The sequence below is a fragment of the Diceros bicornis genome, chromosome 1 (assembly GCF_020826845.1).
Source record: "Diceros bicornis minor isolate mBicDic1 chromosome 1, mDicBic1.mat.cur, whole genome shotgun sequence".
In the NCBI taxonomy this organism is placed as follows: domain Eukaryota; kingdom Metazoa; phylum Chordata; class Mammalia; order Perissodactyla; family Rhinocerotidae; genus Diceros; species Diceros bicornis.
This window is the reverse complement of record NC_080740.1, coordinates 90,014,064-90,039,297: the sequence shown is the minus strand read 5'-3', so window position 1 is coordinate 90,039,297 and position 25,234 is coordinate 90,014,064. Positions and strand designations below refer to the sequence as shown.

Sequence of the window (25,234 nt, the reverse complement as noted above, 5' to 3'; positions counted from 1 at the left end):
GAGGACCGCAGAATCCTGGCCTGAGAAAGGGCCGATGGGCCAGAAGCCCTGTCTAAACAACCAGAAAGGGGGAAGCCATCCTGTGTGGTCCCAGAAGGAAGAGCCAAGAGCCATTTGGGGGAGCTTACTGGGAAGGATTCGCCCTCATTTTAAGAAAGCAGCTTTGAATAGTCCCAGCCGCCTGAGGATGTGTGGCCCTGGGCAAGTGGGAAAGCCAACCCCCAGGAGGTTTTAAAATCAAAGTCCTGTGGCCTGGAGGGCCCTGCCCAGGTTTAGGAAGTACCCACCCCTGGGTGGGGTCAGGAGGCAGGATATGGAGGGGAAATGGGCTTCCTGTGCATGAGGGGGATTAGCCCACACAGAGAATCAAAAGCCCCTGTCTTTCTCCCATGGCCTTTCAAGTCCATGCGACACCAGACAAAGCTCTGATGGTAAGTGGCCATAAGTGACAGGGCTCTGCACCCCAGGGCATGGGTGGGGGGAGGTGAGTTTGAGTAGTAACAAGGTCCCAGTTCTGCCACTTCTCTGAGCCTCAGTGTCCTCATCTAATAAATGGGACTAACCTCCCCTACAACGTGGGTTGTCTTGAGGTTCTGATCAGATGATGCTGGCAGGGCCCAGCACGGCCACGGTGACCACCATTACCAAGTTAATTAAAAATAAAAGATGCCACGGTCTACTGCCACCCAAGGCTTCTCCTCTTCCCACTCTAGGCTTCTCTCCTCTTAGCAGAAGGAGAATGCGTTCGGGTGTCAAAGACCTGGAATGGAACTCCAGCCCTGTCTAGGATGGCCCCCTGGACCTCGGGAAGCCGTGCCCCCCTCATCTGTAAAATGGGGCTCCTGACAGCTGAGCATTTCAAGCCCCGGGTCCACAGGAGGTGCACTCTCCTCCCTTCCGCAGCGAGGTCAGGCCGGGGGCTCTTGGAAGTCCTGCACCCACCAGACGCCCAGCCGCGTCTCCGAGGAGGGCCCGGGGAAGGCGGTGGGGGCGGGGGCTGCGGCCGGGCGCGCGGACCCGGGAGGGCGGAGGCCGCGAGCTCCGTGTCGGAGGCTGGACGGCCGCTCCCCGCGCGGCAGCCGAGCGCTCAGCCAGGAACTTGTTAACAGGCCCCGAACAAAGAGCCGCTAATCCGGCGGGCGGCCGCGGGCGGGCGGGCTGGCGGGCGGAGGGAGCCCGCCCCTTTCCGGCGCGGCCGCCGAGCTGACCGCGCTTTCGGTACCGGCGCCGGCGCGGGCAGGACGCGCAGCGCCCGCTCCCCTGGACGCCCGGGGCGCCCTCCCCAGAGCCCGGCGGGCGAGCCGGCGCACGGCTGCTAACTGCTGGGCCCCTGGGCTCGGGCTCCATTGGCTTGAGTGCCTGCCACCCCACCGCCGCTCACGTGCCCCGATGCTCGCCTGGCCCGAGGCCTGCCTCTAGCCCGGGACCCCCGCCCGCCAAGCTACCTGGACAACGAGGTTCGGGTTGTTTTGGGGAGAGGGTAGGCTGCGGTCACGCCGGGGGCGCTAAGGAAGCACTCCCACCTGCCTGTGCCGGGCATCCTTTTTTGGTGTGGGGGGGTGGTGGCTGGAAAGATGCGGACATGGGAAAACCCAGCAGCCCCTCAACGCCTTGTGGTCTCTGCCCCAGTTAGGAGGCGGCAGGGTCTAATTCGAGCTGCACTCCCCCGTAGGCTCGCGGCTGGACGTGCCTGGGTGGGCGCGCGGGGAATCGCACCTGCTACCCTGGCTGGGGGTACAGGGCAGAGGTGGCATACAGGGTCCAGAGCTCTCTCCGCAGGGGCCCTGCAGCTGTCCCTCAGGCTCAGTCAATCTAGACTGACTCCCCCTACCCAAATCTCAGCCACATATTTGCCTGGAGCTCAAGGTGACCCTGAGCCTTCCAGACGTACATAGCTCTGACATCCAGGCATGGGAGGGGCCAGCTCTGGGGGACTTACCTGTCAGGGCACTGGCCCTTGTTGCTCTGACCCCAGCAGGCTCATAGGCAGGGACTTCAGGGCGCCCTCCCCCATCTACGTGGGACCTAAAACTTGCCCCGTGTCGCCTGCTCAGGGGATGAGCAGCTGCACTCAGGCCTCTCCTGATCTCAGTGAGTCTCCCCCTCTCCCCCATCTCAAAGGGCAGGGGAGCAGGGTAGGTGGGGAGGGTGGGGGGGGTGAGGATGGGCCAGCCAACAACCACTCCTGGAGGGGGAGGGGCAGGGGACTTACATGTGCCCTGCCCCTGGTGTCAAGGAGGGCAGAGAAGAGACACCAGGCCTGTCCCCCATCCCAAAATGGAGGCCTCCCCTCAGGCCTCTGCCCTCCCACCTGGTCCCCCAGCTGCACCCTCTCCCACAAAGATGGTACCAAGGACTCCCCCAAGGAGAGGACGGGAACAGGGCCCTCTGCCATATCCATCATCGTCAAGTGCTACTATTTATTGAGTGCCTACTGTGTGTCAGGACTGACCCGCATCAGTCTGCCTAATCCGCACAGCAATGCTGCGAGGCAGGTCCTTTTATGACCTCATTTTAGAGACAAGGAAACTGAGGCAGTGCAGGGAGGAGCTGGATCCATGGCCAGGACTCACTCTCGGGGCTGACTCTGCACTTGCACCACTGACATTCTGTACCCTAGGCACCTCCCTTGCCTCACCCAATCCCTGCCCTGGTCCAAACCTGGATCCCAGAGCCTGCCAACTCAGCCATCCCACCACCTCCTCCACCTGCCTGGGCTTCTGGCTCCGGGGGCCAAAGGCTGTCTGCGGCATCTGCCATCAGTGCCTGGGAAGGAGGTGGGCCTCAGGCACTGGCACTCTGACCTTCTGGGGGCCCTGAGAAGGCCATGGGGGTGTTCACCAACTAAAGCAGGACCCTGCTTCCTGGTTTGGGTGCTGGGACTCACAATTCCCTCCTCTGCCTCACGGCCACATTCCGCCCTGCCGCAGCTGCCACCTGGGTCCAAGGCAACGCAGGCAGCTGCTGCTGAGTGGTTGACAGCTTTGGCAGATGCTGGGCAGGTGTGAGGGGCTCCTGGGGGAACCTGCTGCTGAATGCACGTCCAACCCAGGCTCCCCAGGCAGCCTCCCTGGGCACCAGCCTCTGCCCCAATAGAATCCTCAAACCCAATCCTTTAGTATACAAAGAGGCAAACAGCCCAGAGAGGGTAAGTGATTTGTCCAAGAACACACAGCAATCAAACGGCAGAGCTGGGACTAGAATTGAGTTCCATCCAGGGCCTTCACTTCCCTTTGCTGCCGCGTTCTGTGTGTCAGAGCTAATCATCAGCACACAGCTCCAGGACAAGCTGAGCCCAGATCATCATCTTCACAGAACTCCCAAACAAAGCTCTTTGCACACTGGAGGAATTGGTGTCTGAATCAGGCCCAAGGCCCTGTAGGGGGTGGTGTGTGCCGATGGGGGTGGGAGGTTTCTTCCAGCTAGAAGGACTGACTCCTGCCTGGGGCGCCTGCCTGGGGCTGGAGCAGCGGAAGTGAAGCAGCTACACTGAGACGACCCTTCTCCCCTCTCTGGGCTTCGGCCCTGATGCAGCTTTAGCCCCCCCGTCCTAACTCGTGCCCCTTCAAGTGCCCGGAAAATGGAGGCAAGAGACAAACACGCCACAGGTGCCTGCTCCGTGGCAGGGCCCAGCTGGGGCGTTTGCTCTAAGTTGCGCATCAAGGCCTTACTACCGCCCCAGGAAGCAGAAGTGACCCCGTTCCGCAGCGGCAGACACAGGCCTGGGAGCAAAAGTAACTTGCCCAAGATCAGGCGGCTTAGAAACCCGGGCCTGTCTTCCTCCAAAGCCCCCGCCCTTTCTCCTCCAGCCAACAGGAAGAGGGTGCGGAGGCGCCCCAGAAGGTGGGTGGACCCTCGATACCACTCCCATGGGAGGAGACAAGAGGAACCAAGGGGTGGGCCGGTGGAATTGATCCCAGGAAGCCGAGTGCCCATCTGGGTGGCGAGGATGGTTGGGGCCTAGGGCCAGGCTCTCCTGGGGCTCAGTCTCAGGAACCAGGAGGCCCGCGTAGGCGCAGCACAGAGGCGGCCAAGTCTGGGGATCAAGTGCAGCCCTGAAGATGGAGGTGGGGCCTGAGGAAGAGGCCCCCAGGACAGGCTTTCGAGGTCAGGATGGGCAATGCCACGGCTCGGTGCCCCTCAGCCCACCTTCCAGGGGCTTGAGTCTGCAGGTCTAGGGCCCAAAATGACATTGTTCGCATGAGAAGAGAGCCATCCTGGAACATCAATGCCTGGGGGGGGCAGGGCGCGGGCAGGGAGGTTCCCACTCAACAGACGTGGGCACACAACCTGTGTGAGGGGCCCACAAACATACGCTCATGGGAGCTGGTTTGCTGTGTGAGTGTGGGGCTTCAGCTTGCTCATCCCCCCCAACAGCCTCCCTGGAGCGGGGCAGTCTGTGTTTGGTGACAGGGAGGTGGAGGGCTGCTGAGAGAGCTGCAGAGCAAATTTCTTTCCGCCTCCCCAGCCGCAGCAGCCCTCCCTGCCTAGCCAGAGAACCCAGGCTCAAGGGGAGGAAATAAAGAGAAAACAGCAGCACTTGACTGGCCGTGACCCGGAGCGTGTTGGGCGCTGAAAGCAGGGTCACGCAGACAACGGCAACACTTGTGGGAAGCACTGGCGTGAATGAGGAAGAGGTGACGCAGGCCAGAGGTCTCCGGCAGCTGCCCCAGGCCCCGCGCACCTCTGTGGGGCCGAGGAATCAGCACCCCTCTCCTGTAGCCACTCAACGCCCATCGGTGTGCCTCGGCCCCTGCACGGGCCCTGGGAGGAGTTGGCGAGGCCTCCTGGAAGGGGCTGGATTGAAGCTGGGGGCTGAGATAAGCAGTGTGGGACTGCGGGCAGCAGGGGTCTTGGCCTAGGTCTGCATAGAGCCGAGGATGTTGGGGTGTAGGGGGAGCATGGCTGGCAGGGCCAGGGGCTCCAGGTTCTGCAAGGCAGGGGAGCTACAGTGCGAGGCCAGAGCTTGTCTGGGGGTGGGGATGCCCAGCCCACAGGCAATCAAAGCCAGGAGGAGCCCCTGCTCCCACGGGTCAGCCCAGTGAAGATGGTGGAGCTTCCCTGAGGGCCCCGGGCTCGGGGTTGGAATTGACCTGCTGGCACTGGGAAGCCACAGAAGGCTTCCTAGTGGGGTTCCAGACTAGGCACCAGGGGCATTAGTCTAAGTGGAGGAGGCACAGGAGGAGGATGCGTGGGGGTGGCCACTGTACTGGTCCAGGTGAGAAAGAAGGAGAAAGGGGCTGGGGGAGGGACAACAAAGGAGGAGAGGGACATGAGCAATGTCACAAGTAGGACTGAGCTGGAGGACTTGGTGACAGATTACACATGAAGCGTGAAGGAGAAGAGAGACCCAAGAGAGACGGTAAAGTTCCCAGCCCTGGGCTAGGGGAATGACAGGGCTCTGAGAAGAGGGGTGGCAGGAGAGGGTGGGCCTGGAATGAGCAGGCGCAGGCATGCGTGTGTGGGGCTGCATGTGTTCCCAGGCAGCCGCAAAGCCCAGCACTGGGGCCTTCGCTTGGAGAAGCAGTCCTCAACCCTGTGCTTAGGGCGGCTCCTGCCTTCGAGACCACATGGCTTGAGTCTGCAGGTCTGGGACCCAGAGCAGCAGCCGGCAGGAAGGAGTGTAAGACCAGAGGAGCCCCTGGCCCCTGGCTGAGACCCAAGTTGGCTGCTCCTAGGAACCAGGCCAGTGCCTCTCGATTGGGGGTGTGGTACCTGAATCAGTGTCAATCCCTGGGCTCCTGAGAAGCAATCCCTGGGCTCCCAACATGGGCAAAGGGGAGCAGGCAGGCCAGTCAGAGGACCAGCCCTCTCCTGGGGACAGCTGGGGGACTCCAACCCAGCCCACCCCATCCCCAAGGCTGAGTGAGTGAGAGCAGGGTATCTTAGCCCTAAAGAATTAAGACACCCTCCCCCACAAACCAACTGCTCCAGTCTGGGGGTAGAGGTGAACAGAGGGGTCCAGGACCAGCCCTGAGGATGGGGGTGGGGCCTAAGGAAGAGGCCCCCAGGACAGAGTGTCGGGGTCAGGATGGGCAACGCCACTGCGCGGTGCCCCTCAGCCCACCTTCCAGGAGAGCCAGCTCCATGGGCCCTCCCCCTAGGAGTGCAGAGATCTGTGTGACAGGGAGACCAACAGGTGTGTGCGGCCCACAGGGGCGGGGATGCAGGTGCCAGCCATGTGACTGGGTATGAATGGGGAAATCCTGTGAGACAGGTGGCTCCCTGTGTGCGGGGGCACAGAGAGGGGCCTACTCGGGTGAGTGTGCTGAAGGGACAGGCTTTTGTGTGAGGCAGTGACAGGGTGGGCGCTTGGCCTGGGGACCAGGAGGCTGCAGTGCTGCTGGCCCCCGGCGCCCCCTGCTGCCCGGCTGGCTATCCCGCCCGCAGCCACTCACACACACATTTTTCACTGGCAGCTGCTGTTGCCGAGGAGCTGATGGGCGGCGCGGAAGGAGCTGGGGTCATCGCAGGGCCAGCCTGCCTGGGCACGTGTGCCCAGAGCCTGAGCGGGACAACAGCAAGGGGCCTCAGATGAGAAGAAGGGCCCCTCCGTGTCCTTCAGCAGCTCCTCTCACAGGCCTGAGAGTGGACGCCCGGAGGCAGGTTCTGCTCTAGGGCAGCCTTGCAGCCCTGGGGCTCACCTGCCAGCTCCCTGGGCACCTTGGGCCAGGCCCCAACAGGTGCCCACCACTAGGGATGCCTCACTTCACGGCCTCCTGAGGACGCCGAGTGGCACCCCCAGGCTGCAGTGCCCTGACTCACCAGCACCCATCACCCTCTTGTCAACACATACTCACCTGTGCAACTGCTCACAACCGTTACACACATGTGGCAGGCCGGCTGTCACACCCGCTCATCTGGCCACACACACCAATGCTGCACACACTGCCAGCCCCCGTCGTCACAGGGCACACATACCAACCCAGAGCCCTCACACGTGCTCACGTGGGCAACAAGCAGATATGACCACACAGCCCTCTCCCACACATCCGACTTGGTAAACATGTCCTGGGCTCCCACCTGGTATCTGGCAACACCACCCTGGTGAGCAGCATAAACACCCCCAGCTCACCATGGTCAGGGGTCCAACCCACACCCCCCGAGTGTTGCATACACACTCCTAACACACACGTATGCAATATGAGCACACACCCAACGGCAGTGCAGCCTCCCAGCTCAGTCCGGATTAGAAGAGGAGGTCATGGGGCAGAAGGGTTTGTTAAAGTGAGGATTTGAGGGCATGATGGGGTGATGCAGAAGGGAGACACAGTGGAGGGGATGGGGTAGAGGGAGGACTGAGGGAGCAAGATGGGGAGGGTGACCAGGCAGTGGTGGGTGCAGGATGTGCTACGCAGAGACCCTTTAAACAAATAGCCATCAGCCTCAATCATTGGGCTGGTCTCCGAGCTCTCACTCATTGATCTCTGATCAGTCTGGCTTTGCATCTCAGGAACCCCAACGCTCCCTTCTGACACCCTTGGGATTAACAATGGCTTGGCCAGGGTGGGGGGCACCTCTCCAGGTTCTCAGGGCAGCAAGAAACAAGAATTGTGAGGGCAAGCCCCATACCCCCTTGATCACACAAACACCAACTCCCCCTCCCCCCACATAAGCTCAGCTCTGCTAAGAGCACTGGGGGGTTGGGGGGGTGGGCAAAGATCAGGAGGCCCCAACAGTTCAGCCTAGGTGGAAGCTCAGGGAGATCAGACAAAGGATGCAGGGGAACTCTCCCCCACCCCCAAAGGAGGTGGGCTGAGGGCTGAGTTAGGGGGCAGGTTAGGGTGGTCAACGGGACAGGAAGGGAAGGAAGCAGGGCTGTGCAGTGAAAAGGAGAAGGGGAAGCAGCAGCGGACCCGCCGCGCACAACTCTGGCCCCCACGCACCAAGGAGGCCAGGAGCCACCGCCAGGAGCCACAGCCCGGGCCAGGAGCCGCGGCGCTTTGACTGCGCGGGCTGCAAGGGCTGGGGGCTGCTGTATGCGCCTCCACGCCTGAGTGTGTGCGTGTGCGAGCGTGTGTGGTGGGGACAGAGGAGGACACTGTGTTCTGAACGTGGGCAGAGGCCAGGTGCCAAGCCAGGAATTGTGAGTAGCTGTTGGGGGCAGATGCGGGTACCAGGAAGAGGTATCTTAATTCCCCCTCCTCGATTTCCTGGACACTGGGATGTAGTCAAAACCCTCTCATCTGCGACCCCCAAAGTCAGGCTTCCCGGGCGCTGATTCAAACCCCCGGCCCTGCTCTGGGGCCCGGCAACCGGCAAACTTCCCCCGCCCAGAGGCGTGGGGTGTCTACACTCGCCAGCCCCGCGCGCTGACAGCTGCTCCTGGACTTGGCAGAACCCAGGCTTCCGGGGAAGCACGCGGGGAAGCTGCGCAGCGGCGTGGGGCGGCCCCCGCGTCCCGCCTCGCAAAGTTTGGCCTCGGGGGGCTCCCAGCCGATCCGGCAGCGTGGGTCAGGAACCCACCCCTAGAGCAGCCAACGTTCGCGCGCACGGTCCCCCACAAGCCTCCCCAGACCGCGCGCGTGACTCACCCGAGCCGCGGAGCCAGGCGGTGAGGACTATGCCCAGAAGCGCTGGCCACAGGCCGGGCCGGACGGCCATGGCCGCGGGCTGGTGAGCGGGCTGGGCGCGGGGCCCCGCGGGCGGGAGGGCGGCTTTCAGCGCCTCAGCCCAGAGCCCCAGCCCGGGGCGCCCCCGGGGCCCATGCCAGCGGACTGCGCTGCCTCCGGGCGGCCGGCTGCGGGGCGCACGCGGCGCGTGGATCCCCTGGGCACCGGGAGCGCAGCAATGCAGCCGGGGCGGAGCGCAGCGCCAGCCGCGCCGCGCACGGAGCCAGCCGCCGCGCGGAACCCGCAGCCGGGGAGCGGGCTGGCGGGCGCCGCAAAACCCGGACTGGAGCGGCGGAGCGGGGCGGCGGCAGGGAGGGGCGGGGGGAAGGAAGGAGGGGCCGGGCCGCCCCGCGCCACGCGCACCGGCCACCGCCAGTTCCGGGGATCCCTCCCGGCGATGCTCGAGGCTCCCCCGGGGAGGGGCTAGCGTGGTGGGCGGGGAGGCCTCCCACCGCCCGGCGCAGTCTCCAGAGACCCGGCCAGGAGTCTGAAACCCGGAGTGGATCAGTTCTCCGGATCCGGGCTCTCCCGGGTCCGCCAGTCTGCGTACAGGTGGCCCGGGAGGGGCCCAGCGCTGCGGCGACCCCAGCGTGGCGCCAGCCTGCAGAGAGCGGCCCGGGGCAGGGGTGCCCAGGGCAGGTTCCGCCGCAGTCCTCTCTCCCCACCCCACCCCACTCCCCGCCTTCCGGCCGCGCTTCGAGGCCGTCAGCGCGCTGCGGTACGCCACCAGGCTGGGATCGGAGACTGCGGGGGAGTGCCCGGGTAGAGGTGCCCTGGCAGGCCAGACTCACGGCCACGCGCAGTCCCAACCACGTAGCCTGGTGGACCCCAGCGTGACCCAAATCTTCCCTAACCCCACGGCGCCATTCGGCCTAAGGAAAACAACCCCAGGGCGCGGCGTATCCGACTGGTCGCGCGGTGTTTGCGCCCGGAGTGCGGACGGCGCCGGAGACGTGGGCGTGAAGGAACGAGCTGGGCTTTGGGAGCTAGAGAGACCTAGGGTAGGGTCTAGGCGCCTCTGCCTTCTGGCTCTGTGACCTTGGGCAAGTCACGTCCTCTCCCGGAGCGTCTAGCAATGACCGCAGCTGGAGTCTCCTGTTCCCCACCCCCATTCCCTAATCGGGTTAAAATAAACAGAGGATTGCCTTGAAGGAGAAAGAAAATGACAAACGCGCACCATGTGCACAGGGCGTGTGGTCGAAAAAGAGAGGGTCCTACTCTGGGTCGGGAGGGGGATGGGAAGGGTGAGGGCTGGGTCGCAAACCAAACCGCCTGCAGGGGCCGGGCAAGAATATAAACTGGTGCTGCACGCTGGGCGGTAGAAGGATGGTCTTCGCTTCCACAAAGAGATATGAGCTCTCCTATGTTTCTTGAAACACGAGGCCCTCTCTCGGTCTGTCTTTTGTTTCCCACTTTTGATACTTTTGATAGAGAAGGGTTATGAAAAATGTTTTGCTTTCCTCTTAACTCTCCTACAAACAACATCAGCCAATGTCCGGATCCACATCTACAGGTGCTGGGCTTCAGCGGCAAGGAGGCCACTGCACTGCTGGGGGCTGCTTACAGGCCCGCGTCTAAAGAGCCGGCTAGGTCTTCTGCGCCAGGTGCCAGTTAGGGAGTGGAACTGGGACCCAGTTTTGGCCATATCTTCCAAATTTTCAATAGAAGCCATTTTAAATCTTCTGATTTAAAATTTTTGCCTGGAAAAAAAAAAAAAAAGAAAAAAATTTAACCTCACGTGAGCCCAGATGAAAATGTTCACCAATATCCACCAGCTTCGGGTATTTGAACTCTAGTTTGGGGGTTGCTTGTATGTTCGCTGTGTTGGGGGCCTGCTCTACCCAACTGGAGTGTGTGTGTGTGTGTGTGTGTGTTTGTGTGTGTTGGGGGGAGCATTGTGTACCCAGGCTGCTCCCTCTGACACCAGGCTCCACTGGCTCCCAGGGAAGAGATGGGTGGGAGAGGTGAGACAGTAGCAAGACCTGCATTTGGGGTCCCCAGTATGGAGGAGATGATTAGGAACTGGGGTTTGGGCACTGGATGGGGTGGTTGAGGATGAAGGACTGGGATTGGGGGCTGCAATATATGATATCATAATGGTCTGTGCTGGCCTCTGCTGTGTCCTTGCCTACATTTATAATTTGGTTTGATCCTCACATGCAATCTCATTAAAGAAACATTATTATCCCCATTATACAGATGAGGTAACTGAGCTTGGGAAAAGGAAGTGCCTTATGCCCAGGGCCACCCTTGTTCAATGATCATAAGACTAGCTGAGATGGGTCCCTGGAAGGTTTGATTTCAATGTTCATGCTCTCTACATTTTCTCCTCCTGCAGTTTCTGCTCTGGGATTAGAATTTGGGAATAAGGTTTGGAGTCTAGGAAAGGACAGGGTCTCCTCTGTTCAGTTTGGTTACTCTGTTCACTTCTCTGGCCCTCTCTCTTCATCTGGAATAGAATGGTCTGTGTAGCAGTCAGGAGAGACTAGGTTATGTTGTGGTAACAAACAGTCCTCAAATCTCAGTGGCTTAAATCGACAAAGATTTATTTCTCATTTGTCCATTGTGGGTCTGCTGCTCCAGATCATCCTCACTCGAGACCCCAGGCTGACAAAGCAGCCACTCTTTGGAACGTTGTTGGTTAGTGAGGCAGAGGAAAAGGGAGCTTGGGAAGTACACCCACCAGCAATGAAGGGCTCAGCCCAGAAATCACACGTGTCGCTTCCATTCACAATTCGTTGGCCAACATTGGCTGGTGGCCCTACCCAAGAGAACCAGGAAGTGCAATCTTACCACGTGGAGTACCAACTGCTCCAACCGCTCTGCTGACTGGAAATTTCTCCTCTCTAGGGAGCAAGAATCTGCCCCTCATAGGGTTCACTGTCCGGGGCCCCATCAGGCATGTCTGCTCTCTCTTTTGCTTCTGTTATTTCGGAAGACTTTTACTTCAGAACACAAAGTCTAGGTCTATCCTGAATTTTCTCCCTCTAGGCCAAACAGTTCTGCTTCTGCCGCTGGCAATGGGAACAGAGCTCTGGGTCCCTGTCCTGGACGCCCTGGCCCCCACTGCAGGTGCTCCCTGGCGAGACCGCTCCTCTGAAGGCACCTTCTGAAGGGAGTCAGCACGTCTCTGCCCACATGACCTGATGCACCCACAGTGTCCCAATCAGCTGTTGGTCGTTGACATTGCACCGTTAATGTCCGCTGCACTGGGGGACCTCAGAGCCCGTGGTGAGGCCATCGCTGTCTTGGAGATGTGCCAGAAGCTCCTGTGACGCTGGTTAAAATGCAAATCTCCAGGCCATGCCCTATCCCGATTCTGATTTAGTGTATCTGGGGAGGCGTCTAGGAATCTGTGCCTTTACCAAGCCCCCACACCCCCTCCCAGCTATTTCTATGGGTGCCGGTGGTCTGAAGAACACGCTTTGAGGGGCACCGCCCTGGGTCTTTGCCATAGGTGCTGCCAACAACTGGTCTTCCCCATTTACCCTTGGGTCACTGGCTTTCTGAATTTAAATGCAGAGACTTCATTTCATCCCAATTCTATTCCATCATATTACATCTAATCCCTCTTTCCCATAGGGAGCCCTCTCAGGATGTGGAAGCTGTCAGGCAGGGTACTTGCTATTTTCTTCAGCTTCCTGTCATTCCCAGATGAGATTGGAAAGTCTTAAATACTTTCAACCAAGTCCTTATTAAACAGGTGGCTGAGGGAAGGACCAAGAACAGAGCTTAGCGGCCCCATACTCCAGCCTACGTTGCAAATTGTGATGGGGCAGTAAGTGAGCTTCTCTTTCGTCCACTCAGGAAGCCTTGGACTACACCATCGTCACTTCACTGCTCACTGCCTCACCCACAAAATAAGCAGAAACACCCTGCAGAGCCCCAGACTCATGGGCCTTCAGCTTTGCCCTGATCTACCAGGCCAATAACTCACTCAAACAGGAAATTAGTTCCGCAGGCAGGACTTGCTCTTGGTGACCCCACGTTGGCTCTTGATGGTCCCTGTCCTGATCCAAGCATTCTTATCTGCCCACTGCTCAGCATCCAGCTTCTGTCTTCTGGAAGCAGCGCCTTTCCTTGGAGGGATCACCTCTCCCCCCATTAGTGCGGGAGTTTCGTGTGGGGCTACCCCGCCCCAGTTCCAGAGGATGACAGATGCTTCAGGCCTGGCCACTCAGCATCCACTGTTCCCTAAACCACAGTGTTTCATTCAGAGATGGGCAAATGACCCAAATCAAGCCGATAAGTCTCACTTATGGGACTTTTGTTGAAACTAAAGGGAGAAAGAATTTCTTTTCTTGATAGACTTGGAGCAAGGAAGAGGTGATCCTGGAGCTGCCGCCATGTGAGGAGCACATGCCTGAGACTGAAACCTGGGCAGAAAAAGGTAGAACCTGGAGAAGAGAAAGATGCTAAATCCTGGTTCATCATTCAAGCCTCCTGGATCCAGCTGCTCCTGAAGCTACCAGATACACCTCTGGTTTTTCAGTGGCATAAGCCAATACATTCCCTTTTTTGTTGTTTAAGCCCATTTGGGTTTCTGTTATTTGCATTTGAAAGAATGATACAGAATTGTCTTTCATGAAAATCTGTTCTAGAGCCTTGCTCAGGGTAGAACAAGCATTTATTAGTGCCTACTATCTGCAAAACTCAATGCTACCCATGGGGGGAATCTGCAGCCTGTGGGAGAAGACATAGATATCCTCCCAGTTGTAAGTTGGTGTGGAATGAGAGCTGGGTCATAAGATGAGTGAAGAATGTGTGGGAGTTAAGAGGGGAGAGAGAACTAGAAACAAGCCCCTTCAGAGGACCCCCAGCAACATCTGGACCAGTCTTTTCCACACACAGAATCCCAACACCCACTCATGCCCTGAATTAAACACACAGCATGCCAGTACCCGCTCAGTCTCTGCTCCTAACATAAATGCACTTCTCACACCCAGCTCACAAGTATGCACGCCTGGCAACTGAACACGGTAAAAACATACAAGTTCCCTGTATATATTTACGTACATGTAAAAACACTTCCACATCTCGCCACCTCTTTCCTGCACAGACTATTCACGTGCCCGCTCTGCGTGCTGCCCCATGCTACTGAGAACTTGGTGCCTGGGCCTCTCCGCTGGCTTGGCAAGAACTGAGATCTCGCCTTAGAGCCTCCAGGACCAAGGACAGCGCCAGGCATTTTTCGAGACCTCACTGCTTGCCCAGTTTAGGACTGAGCTCCTTACCTGGTTTATCTCTTTCAGTTCTCACAGCCCCTTTGAAGTAGATGCTATTATTGTCCCCATTGTATAGATAGTAAACTGAAGCACAGAGAGGGGATATAACTTGCCTAAAGTTACACAGCTGGTAAGGGATGGGACAAGGATTTAAACCTAGAAGCTGCTCTAGGAATGTTTGCTGAGTGATTGAAAAAGCATTCAGTCTAACAAATGGTTTTATTAGAGACACATGCTCCTATGATGTATGTGCTATCATACACACACACACACACACACACACTCAGAAACACACACACTCAGAAACACACACACAGAGAAACACACACTCCCAGAGACAACCTTTCCAGCTCCATGAGCTCCATGGCATCTCAGACTCTGAGGTTTCCCCGGCTACACAGCCCCCATTTCTAGTTCCCCACCGGGCACTTTCAGGCGGGTTTGGAGGTGAGGTGTTCCCTGATGAGGGGCCTGTGTGAAAAGGAGGGGGCAGGGAACCATCAGGAAGGGGCAGGAGGAGCTGAGGCGGAGGAGGAGGAGGACAGGATTGGACCACGTGGAAGCCTGGCACTGTGCCCTCTGCAGATGACCTGATGAGTGTTTTGCAGAGTTAATTTCATTAGTGTCTCTGGGAGATGAACAATTAGCAAGATGCTCTGATGCCTTTAAAAGCTTAAGAGAGGGAGAAGGATGCCTTCCTGGCTTCCCCACTAGACCGCAGCGTCCCCCCTCCCTGCTCTTTCTCCCTGCTCTCTCCATCTCTCATCTTTCCCTCTCCTGCCATCATGCCCTCACAGAGTCACTTCTACTCCCCACCCCACCCCGCTTCTCAGCCACCATGATGGCCTCTCCCTCGCTCTTCCCGGCTCCCATCTGCCCCTGGCGGCCCTGTGCTGGACCACTGCCCACAGCACATCAATTGGTCCCCTGTGTTCTGATCACTCAGACACCCAGGGCTGGGACTTGGCACTGGTCCAGTCCTCCAAAGAGGCACAGCTTCTCTTTGGCATCCACGGAGGGCAGGGCCAGGTAGGGGGTCTCTGTTTTTGATTGATTTTGCTACCAGGTCTTTGGTAACTCCCAGGCAGGGTTCCAACCCCTGATGGCTTGGAGCTCCCATTCCAATCCCAGCACTGGTCTGGTGGGCAGGGCCGAGGTAAGCTTCTGCCTCCTCTCCCAGCGCCTGGTACACTGAGTCCCCAGGACTCAAGGGAGGAGATTGGGGCTCACAGAAGGGAGGCCCTGGTCAGTGTGGAGGGTGGCTGTGGCTCTGTTAAACAGATGGAAAATGGGGCCGCAGACCTTGGGTCAGTGTTTGCTCCAGACTCCAGCTGCATGGTCCTGGTTTTGGGGACACACCCCTTGTTGTGCCTTCTCTGAGTCCTGGGTCAGTGGGAGGGGTTCTGGTCCAGCTGCCAGCCTCCTCCCAGCCTCCTTTGGGGAGCCCTGGGGCAGCTCTCTTATAGGGAGGCCCTGCTGGCCAAGTCCTGGCCTTTGTGCATCAGGATTCCAAGTTCTCGAGGACTAGGTGAGGACTCCAGATGGACCCTCTCCCCTCAGACTAGCTGTTCCCTGATGGTTCTAAACTCCTTTCCCCTCAGACCCCTCCCTCAGTCAGGGCATCGGAATCTCCCGGTAGCTTGCTAAAACCCGGATTTCTGGACTCCTTTCCAGACCTACTACAGGATCTCCAGGTGGAGCCCAGGAATCTGCATTTTAAGAGGTTTCCAGCTGGGCCCTCCAGACACGCGGGGGTCACAGGCCCCTGGACCAGAAACTCTTGCTCTACTTCATGAATCCTCAACAGGGGCAGTATCGCCCCCAAGGGGGCAGAAATTGGTTCTTTGTGGGTGGGGGTGGGTAAAAAATATCTGAAGACTCTATATAAAGCACAGATCTATATACAGTACATAAACAGTGTGTCTGCGGTATTACAATTTCAGAGGGGAGGCGATTAGGAAAAAAATGTCTACAAAGGCTCCTTATGGGGGCAATCGTGAAAAATAGGTTGAGAAACACTGCTCACCCCTGAGAGGTCCGAAGAAGCGTAAGAGCATAACACACTCCACACGGACACGCACACACACACTGGAACACACACCTGGACACGCACACACACTCAGACATACACTCACACGCACACGCGCCAGCACACCCTACACACAGACGCATGGAAAGGCCTCTCTCTCACACGTGTGCAAACCCCCGTCCTGTCTCCACCTCCCACACAGGCGTCGTGAGGCTGCAGTATCACTGCGTAGTGAAGAGGAGACTAGGTTAGGGTTTTAATAAGCTTTTAAATAAATAAATATATAAAACCCATTTACCGGGGCCTCCGTGCTTCTTATTAATATGACATCCCTGGCCTCACACTTCTTGAGAACAGAGGAGTCAGTCGGTTGTCTTCATGCCTGTAGGTGTGTTTCTGAGGTGGTCTGTGTGCTGTTCATGGCTGTGAAGGAGAATGTGTGTGCCTGTGTGTGCTGTGCAAGTGTCTGTGAGGTGTGTGCTGAGTGTGGGGTGTCATGGGTGACCGATCAGGAAAGAGTGTGTGTGTGTGTGCGCACGTGTGCATATGGGGGGTGGCTCTGGGGTTCTTAGCCAGATACTGTCAATTTCCAGAGAACTTGGTCTCCAGATTCTCCCTGTTCATCATCTTGTTGGTTACTTTTGCCAACACAGACTGCACGCTCCATAAATACGTGCTGAGTGAATGAATGAAAAAAGTGACGTAATTTACAAGGGATCTTGACCTCTCTTCTCTTAATCAAACCTCATAAATTGTCCCATGTCCTGGGCATCACCGTGCCCATTTACAGACGAGAAGACTGAGGCTCAGGAAATTTGAGGAGGAACCTGCACCGTCACCATCCGGTACGTGGTAGCTGAACACAAGTCTTCTGGTTCCCAGGCTGCCCTGCAGACACTTGGGAGACTCCGGTGGGGTGGGCCAGGCTGACTTCTCAGTGGTCACCTTGCCCAGGGTCACCTGCAGAAGGGCTGATGAAGAGGCAGCCGTGTTAAAATCCAGCATCCATGGCAAGACCCTCCGGAGAGGGTCCTGCCAGCCTCTGCCACTCTTTCCTCTGCTCCTTCCTGGTACCCCCCACCCCCGGCACTCCAAGCCCGCTGCCCTGGCCCCTTGGGAGCCAGCTGAAGCCAGCACAGAGCAGATGGGCGATGCTCACCCAGCACAGCAATTCTGACTCAGTCCCTCGGGGGTTGGTACATACTGTGTGCCAAGGTTAATTAAACTGGTAATTAGAAGAAGAGATGCTTAATCTATCTGGTTAATAAAATAACCCCCCTTGCATGAGCACGTGGACGCTGTCACTCAGCCGGCGGAAGCAGAGACGCAGCAGCCCTGGCGTTACGGAATCAGTAGAGCAGAAAGAACGCTCCCCTCTCCCTCCCAGCCTGGCTTCCTGCCCTCCCTGCTCCCCAAGTCCTGGAACAATTCCTGGGTCTGCCTTAGCCTCCTCAGGGTGGGATGTTAGAGGGAGCTGTGAGGAGGGTCAGGTCTGCGGAGGCGGCTGGGAGTGCCCTGTCCCGAGGACGCTCCGTGGTGAAAGATGCGCCCACAGGGTTTGTCTGCAGCTGGCCCAGCTGGCCGTTGGGTGGGGGGTCCTATCCCAGCAGGGTCCCTGTCGTGACACTAAATGCCACTTCCTTCAAGGGCTAAGTCTGACGCTCACATTCTAAATTACATCCTTAGTGAATATCTTTAAAAATTAATTTTTAATTTCACATATAAAACATGAATATCTTATTTTTGTAAAAAAAAAAAAAGACTACAAATAACCCTGCTCCAAATCTCAGGTTTTTCCAGGGAAGGAACCACTGGTGGAAGGCTGGTGTGCAGCCCTCTGGGCCTTTCTCTGCATGTACACAGGTATAGACGTTGCTATAACTAGACATAATTTTGCTTCTTTTTACATTTTTTGCAATGTGGTAGCTTCCTGTATGCTTCCTTCTTCAGTGTACTCCCACAACAATGACCTGGAGAGTTGATGTTTTCTTCGATCAGATTTCACTGAGATGGAATTTTCCAGGTAGAGAGAGGAGCCTCCCTTGCCCTTGGGACCTCATGCTAAGAATGGCCTGGGCCTTGCATCAAGGCGTCCCCTGAATGCCGACTCAGCCCAGTGTGCACCCCCTGTGCCCCTCAGGCTCATCACCTGCTGCCTTGTCTGTCATAATGTTCCCCTGGACCCTGTTCCTCTCAGCGATTGGCGTGAGCCAAAGTCACAGCAGTGCCCCTTCCCCTCTCCAGCTTCTGTCACTGAGACACCAGGGCAGCCCACAGAAGGCTGTCTGCATGTGAGGCTGCCACAGCCCCACTGCAGCAGCCACCACATGCCAACCTCACAGGCCCCCAGCTCAGGCACGAGGCCCTCAAAGAGACAGCCTGCCTCCCCTTTCCCACCTCCAAGAACAGCTCTGGAGGGGCAGGGCCTGAGTGACACCCCCCCCAGCGGCTGCCGTGAGGGCAGCATGGCTTGCCAGGCAGAGGGGCTGCCGAGCTCTCTCCCAGCTCCTGGCAACAGTGACAGGCAGACCGGGCTGATGGGCAGCAGGCAGCAGGCGAGGGCGGAAGTGAGCCCATGCAAGGGGAAGGGTTTTATTAACCTCCTAATGATCGCTTTAACGGGCTTTAAGTCAGGCGAATTCAGCAACTAGAGCAGGTGGGACTGAGGCCGCAGCGCGTGAGCTGGTGTGAAGTAAGGAGTCTGGAGGTCTTTAGCTACCAGAGCTCCAAGTTAGTTTCTCGTCTAAAGGGGGCAACAGGACACACCTTTTTTTTTAAGCACAAGAAACAGGTTAGAGAGTGAAGGCGAGACTAGACAGGGCATGGGTTCAGCCCACCCATCTACCCACCTACCCATCTACCCATTTATCTGCCCATCTACCACCTACTCAACTATCCACCCAACCACCCACCTACCCACCTACTCATCTATCCACCCATCCACCCATCCACTCACTCATCCACCCATCCACCCACCAATCCACTCACTTATCCATTCACCCACCCACCCATCCAGCAGCCACCAACCATCCATATACTCATTCATTCAACAATTATTTATTAACCTCCATTATGCCAGACCCTGTGCTGTGTGTAGACCCTGTTTTCTTGGATCTGGTTATCCCAGTGGGGATGGCAGGTGGGAGAAGGACTGACAATAAATAAGCAAACAAATTAACTAACAAGATAATTTCAGATGGTGAAGAATATGAAATGGGTGAAGTGTGAGGGAGTGGAGGAGAGGAGGAGTGGAGGGCATCAATACAAAAGTGTGGCCAGGGAAAGTCTCTGAGCAGGTGATGTTTCGGCTGAGACCTGAGTGATGAGAATGTGGGAGCCATTTGGAGAGCTGGGGGAAGAGTGTTTCAGTTAGAGGGAACAGCAAGTGCAAAGCGTCTGAGAAGGAAATGAGCTTGGTGTGTTTGCACAACCAAAGGAAAGGTTGTGCAGTTGGGGCGTGGGGGGTGGCAGGAGGGAATTAGGGGGGATGGAGTTTGAGAGGTGGGCAAGAACCAGATCCCAAGGGCCCTTGAGGCAGAAGAGGGGAATCTAGACTATTCTTAGGGCAAAGAGAAGCCAGTGGAGGGTTTGGGCAGGGGAGTGACTTGGGATCTGCATCTTAAATTCACTCTTCTGGCTGCCTTGTGGTGGTGACTATAAAAAGAGGGTGTGTGTGTGTGGCGGCCAATGAGTTCTAAGCCCCTTTCAGTTCCCAAATCCTGCAGTTCCCCACCCCAGTCCTATTCTAAAACAACATTAAAGATAATCTCTAACATTTTAAAGGTGTTTTCACCGTTTACAGATCACGTTCATGGGACAGTTCTGTTTGACTCTCACGGCAGCTCAGTTCAGTACTTTCCCCAGGCAGCAGCCTCCTCGGAGCCCCTGCAGGGCAGCCCAGGTGAAACCTCCTGGTGCCCGGAGCCCTGAGGAGCTTGCTCTGCAGTGCCCGCTGGAAGGCTGAGAATGCCATTGTTGGTCTTGCCGTGAACGTCTGTGGATTTGCCAGCCAGGCTCCCAGACCCCCTCTTCTGGGAGAAGCACCCGCATTTTCTTTGGAAAACCTCCACCACCACCGCTCACAGTCTTCATGGTTCAGATGGAGCCAATCCCACCCCTGGCTTCGGGGGTGCCAATAAAAGTTTCCCAGTATCCTGGCATCCATAGTGGTTGGTCAGGTTGGGCTCCCAGTTTGTACTGGTGAGAATCAATCCTGAGATTTAAGCTGGGCTTATACAGGAGATGCTCCCTTTCAGGTGGAGTTCTTCATTGGTCAGTGTGGGGTCCTGGAGTGGCTGATGGCCACCCATTGACAAGAGCTTGCCTAAGAAGGGAGCCCCCACAGAGGAGAGCTAACAAGGAGACAAGGAGAGAGACTGGTTCTCTTGGAGCACCATGATCCAGCCATGCCTGAAGCTAAACCTCCCCCACCTCAAGGACTTTTCAATTACAAGAGCCTATGAATGCCCTTCTGAGTTAGAGCCAGTTTGAGGTGGATTTTTGACACTTAAAGCCAAAGGGGTCCTCACCAATGCACATCTGTACAACTCTCGAAGGTTTATAAAAATGCTCTCACACACAGGGCTTGGTTCATTCTTAGAGCAACTTTGGGAGGTAGGCTTTATTAGCGCCATTCCACAGAGGAGGACAGCAAGGCCGAAAGATGTGAAGTGTTGCCAGAAGCAGGGCTGAGTCTCGGATCCAAGCCTTCAGTCATCCCCAGGATGGAGGGTGAGTGCAAGTCCTCCTCACGCAGGGTCTCCTCCAGAAACTTCTTTCCATCGGGAGCAGACCTCACCCTCACCCTTCCCACTCTTCCTTTGACCACCAAGGACAAGGACCCGCTTTTCTGGCTGCCTTTTCCTGCCGCCGCCCCTTCAGCCTGGGGTCCTTGTCAGCCTGCTGCCCAGGGCTCCTCTGCTGCCCTGTCAGGAATGTGACTGTGAGGGACTCCAGGGAGACAGATGGCGCCCTGGGAGGCCCCGTACCACAGAGGAGAAAGTGTGGGGTGTGGAGTCACAACCCTGCTCTTTGTTATAAGCGGCGTGACTTTGGACACACGGTTTGACATCTTGAGGCTCAGAGGCCTTGTCTGTAAATGGGGCTAGTGATGCACCAGCTGCAAGTGACCAGCATTCCATGAGGGAAACTGAGCAAAGCCCGGAGTAAGATGGGCACTGGCGTCACGAGCCCCTGGGAGGTCTCTCTGGTCCTGGCCCCTCAAATCGCACCTGTTCTCTGGCTGCAGTCCCTCCTGTCCTGTTCAGTGTCTTGACATGTGCTCCCCACTCTGGGGATGCCCAGCCTCTTCCTCTGAGATTCACTCCTTCACTCAGGGAATATTTATTAAATGCCTGTTGTGCTCCAGGCTCTGCTCCAGACAGGGGGAAACAGCAATGAATGAGACAAGAGCTTGCGTTCTACAGGGCAGAGACAGACTAAAAACGCACAAAGGAAAGATTTTCACCCAGGGATATGTGCTGTGCAGAAAACAAATGAGCAAACCCAGGAAGATGTGGTAGTGCCTGGAGAAAGGAGGGAAGCACTAATTGGGATGTCAAGGGATGGGGAAGGCCCTGTCCACTGCGACCTAAATGAGGAGAAGGAGGTGACCAAGGCAAGAACTGGCGACTTGAGTCCCAGGTAGAGAGCACAGCAAGTGCAAAGGCCCTGGGGTGGGACTGGATGGGAAGAACAACAAGGCCAGTGTGGACAGAGGGCCGTGAGAGAGGAAGAAGTAGGACACAAGGTTCGAGTGGTAGGTGGGGCCCTTCTAAGCCATGGGTAGTATTTGAACTTTATTACATGTGCAGGGAGAAGCCACAGGTTGGGGGAGGTAAGCAGGAGAGGGACAGATCCTACGCTTTCTCGAAAGAGCAGTCTGGCAGCTGTGGGAGGAAGCATGACAGGGGCCAAGAGGAAGCAGGACTGCCAGCCGGAGCCCCTGCCTCGTCCATGCCCTGCTGGCACCCCCAGCTCACCTCCCTCTCACTAATCAGACAATGTCTGGAGCCCCCAAGCTTTCTGCTCATCTGCAGGTCCCTGAGAGCAGCTCTGGGCACCCAGGGGAAGAAGCACCTTGACAAGCTTGAGCAGACACTGTGGTGTCTCCTTGATGACTCATCCCCAGGGATTAGCACCCCTCCCCGAGGGAAATGGTCTGCAGCTTCCTGTTACTATCATTGACAAGAGCACTCCTCAGTCCCCAAGTCGCTGCTCCAAGGGAAGATCCTCTCCCCGTGATGCTGTCTCAGGAGCGTCTCAGAATTTGGAGAGTCCAGCCTCCCTGGTCTTCCCACCCTGTGGCCGCAGGCGGCAGCCGTGTGAGCACCAGGGTGTGCACGGGCAGAGGCTGCACTGGCGTGCCTGCGGGTCTGCGTGTGTGAGAGCTGAAGACTGAGGGCCGGAGGCGGGGAAGGATCCTGGTGGAGCAGAGAGAGGCCCCAGGCGGCGGGAACCCAGCCGCCACCGCCTGTCTGTTCCCATCAGGAGAGCCATCGGCCTTGCCGGCTATTTCATCTGGGTTTATTTGTCTGTCTGCCTGTGTCTTGCTTTATCTTCTGATGTGTCTGTCTCTCTGCCGTCAGATGCCCCCTCAGCTGGAGCCAGTATTTCTGCAGACAGACACAGCCTGCATCTTTGTCTCGGAGGCCGGGCATGCATGGCTCTGGCCACGGGGACTCACCGCCTCTCTGGGAGTGGGTCCACACCCGGTGAGAAAGAGCAAAAACAGCTCCTCGAGCTGCACAGAACTTTACAGTTTGCATTTGTCTATCCCACGCTTGTGTTTAATTATATCCCTGCCTTGTTCCCAAAGGAATTCAAGGCTCTAGTCCTGTCTGTTCTTCCCAGTGACTGCAGGGTGTGTAGGCGTCCACCTAGCCAGTTGGCAGGCCAGGCGACTGAGGTTCAGAGGGGCTTTGTCAAGGTCATGGAGCCAGTTAGCATTAGGGCCAGGGCCGGGCCAGCAGGCTCTGGCCTGGGATTGCTTGCTCTGCCTGGGTCCCAGGCCACCTGCCCTGTCACAGGCTCAGTGGGTAGAGCTGAACACCTCCTGGCTCTCTCAGGCCTCAGTCCCAGCCTCAGTCCTTCTGTCTGGAGGTCCTGGGGAAGGCTCCCGGGAGCGGTAAATTGGGGAATCCCACGGGAAGTGGGGGAGGGGCAGGGGATTGAGAGTCTGGGCTGGGGTGGAGGGCAAGCAGGGTGGTGACGGCCCCTATGAATGCCCCTGCCCGTGCCCTGCTCTGCAGCCTGGCCGTGAGGGGCTGAGGGCTGCGGGGGCTGGAGGGGTCTGGCGAGGGCATGATGGGGGAGAAAAGGGGCTGCCCAGCTGACAGCAGGTGACAGGATGACTCGCAGCCCAAGCTGCTGCCGCTGCAACAAAGGAGGGGAGCGAGGGGGACGACGAGGCTTGGCAACCGCTCCTCCAGCTGCTCTGGGTTTGAAGCTGAGCCACTTTGCTGGCTCCAGCACAGCGCGAACAGGTGGCAGCAAGATTGGCACAGCCAGGAAAATCCATCTTGTGGAGGCCAGCGTGCAGCAGAGCGGGAGAGGAGCAGCCAGATGGAGGGGGAGGATGGAGAGGGAGAGAAGGGGAGGGGCTGCTGGAGGAGACCCTCCACCCCCTCCTCAGGCCCAGCCACCCTGGGGGACAGTCCTCTCTGCTCCTCCTCCATGGGTGTCTACACGTGCCCCTGCAGCCACCTCTGCACACCCAAGCCACGGTGCTCAAGAGCCCTCAAGGACCCTCAGGGCCCACGGGCTGGCCAGGTCTCCCACCCCAGGGCGCTCACAGGACACCTACCTTTCCCTTTTGTCCTGCTGCCCATGCCTTCCTGCCAGCTCACCTCTTCGGCTTGTGCCAGTTGGGCTGCCTGGCATGGGGGACACCTGGGCACCTGGGGTGGAGGGAGGCACCTGAGCCTCCAGGTGGGCTCCCAACTCCAGCAGCAGCAGGTAAGGCTTCTTGCTCTGCCGGGACAGGGAGCCCCAGTGCCTGCTGGTGTGTCTGGCGAGTTGTTGGGGAGCAGGCTCCCTCTGCATGGCCCTGACTCATGACCACGGGGGCCCCACCAGAACATCGTGAATTCCACCTGAGGGAGGTATCATTTACCTCTCAGCAATTGTGAGGCTGTGTGTGGTGCTACCTGCACACATGGTTGATGCCCAAATAAGCCAGGTGGTTCTGCCATTCACTCAGTCTCCACTCAGGAGATGTCTGTGAAGGGTCTACTCTGGGCCAAGCACTGTTCCAGGTGTGGAGGACACATCAGGAAAGAGGGCAGACAGGGTCCAGGGCTCATGGCACCTACACGGTAGAGGGACAAGCCAAACAAACAAGGTAATTTTAGATAGTGATAGATTATGTAGAAAGAAATAGAGTGATGTCAAAAGGAACTGGACAGGTGGTCTTCTAGATGAGGTGGGCAGGGAGGGCTTCTCTGAGGAGGTGGCATTTGGGCTGAGACCTGAATGAGGAGCCCGTCATAAAAAGGGCGAGAGAAGAGTGTTCCTGGCAGAAGGAACTGCATGTGCAAAGGCCCTGAGGCAGAAGGACCTTGGCCTTTTTGAGGGACAGAAGGAAGACCAGTGACATTGGGAGCAGGTAGCACCTGGGTCATGCAGGATCTGAAGGCCACGGGGAAGAGCTGAGCTTTTGTCCTAAGTGGGATGAAAAGCCTTTGGAGGAGAGATCCATCTGGTGGCCATGGGGAGGGCAGACTGGAGCAGGCAGAAGGGAGGAGGGGGGCATCTGGAGACCAGGTGGAGGTGGCTCTGTTGGCTGGCAAGAGGGCGTGCTGGACCCAAGTGGAGGTGGGGAAGAGGTGAGAAGCAGCTGGGTTTTGGAGGCTGAGCCCTCAGCTCTGGCCCGTAGTTGGATACAGAGAGGAAGAATTAGACAGGTTTGGAGTGGGGCTGGGGGAGGACTGGGGCCTCCCATGGGGTTAGGGAGGGGACAAAGGGACCATTCTTCCTCCTCTTCCAAAAGGGATTCCCACACCCCTTGTGACCCTGAGTGGTGCCTGCCCTGCCCCTTGTCCCCTCAAGAGGCCAGTGTCCATCCTCACCCCACGGACACGTCCTCCCACATCCCAGCTTTCCCATGCATTCTGAGCAAGTGTGTCCCTTCTTGAAGATGGACAGCACTTTACAAACTCCATATGCTCAGTTTTCTTTTATTATTTTAATTTCTAAATACTTGGGAAGGGTTCCAGCATTGGCTTCTGCCGTGACTCTGGTGCCAGCAAACACACTTTGCTCTCTCCCCCTCCTCCTCATCCTTTCCTTCATCCAAATCACAGAGATTTCTTCCAACCTGGAGGAGAACTGGGACTCAGGGAGGGAAATCCAGCCAGCATGTGGGTGCC

At 57.5% G+C, this 25,234-nt stretch overlaps 1 protein-coding gene across 1 annotated transcript in view; it reads right to left on the bottom strand.

Moving 5' to 3' along the window:
• UNC5A (unc-5 netrin receptor A) overlaps window positions 1–8,820 on the bottom strand; it is a 62,754-nt gene extending 53,934 nt beyond the window's left edge. The window contains exon 1 of the mRNA XM_058546566.1: window positions 8,535–8,820. Coding sequence (XP_058402549.1) covers window positions 8,535–8,604 — 70 coding nt within the window. The 5' untranslated portion in view covers window positions 8,605–8,820. The remainder of the gene's footprint in view (window positions 1–8,534) is intronic.
• Between the last annotated feature and the right edge of the window lie 16,414 nt (window positions 8,821–25,234).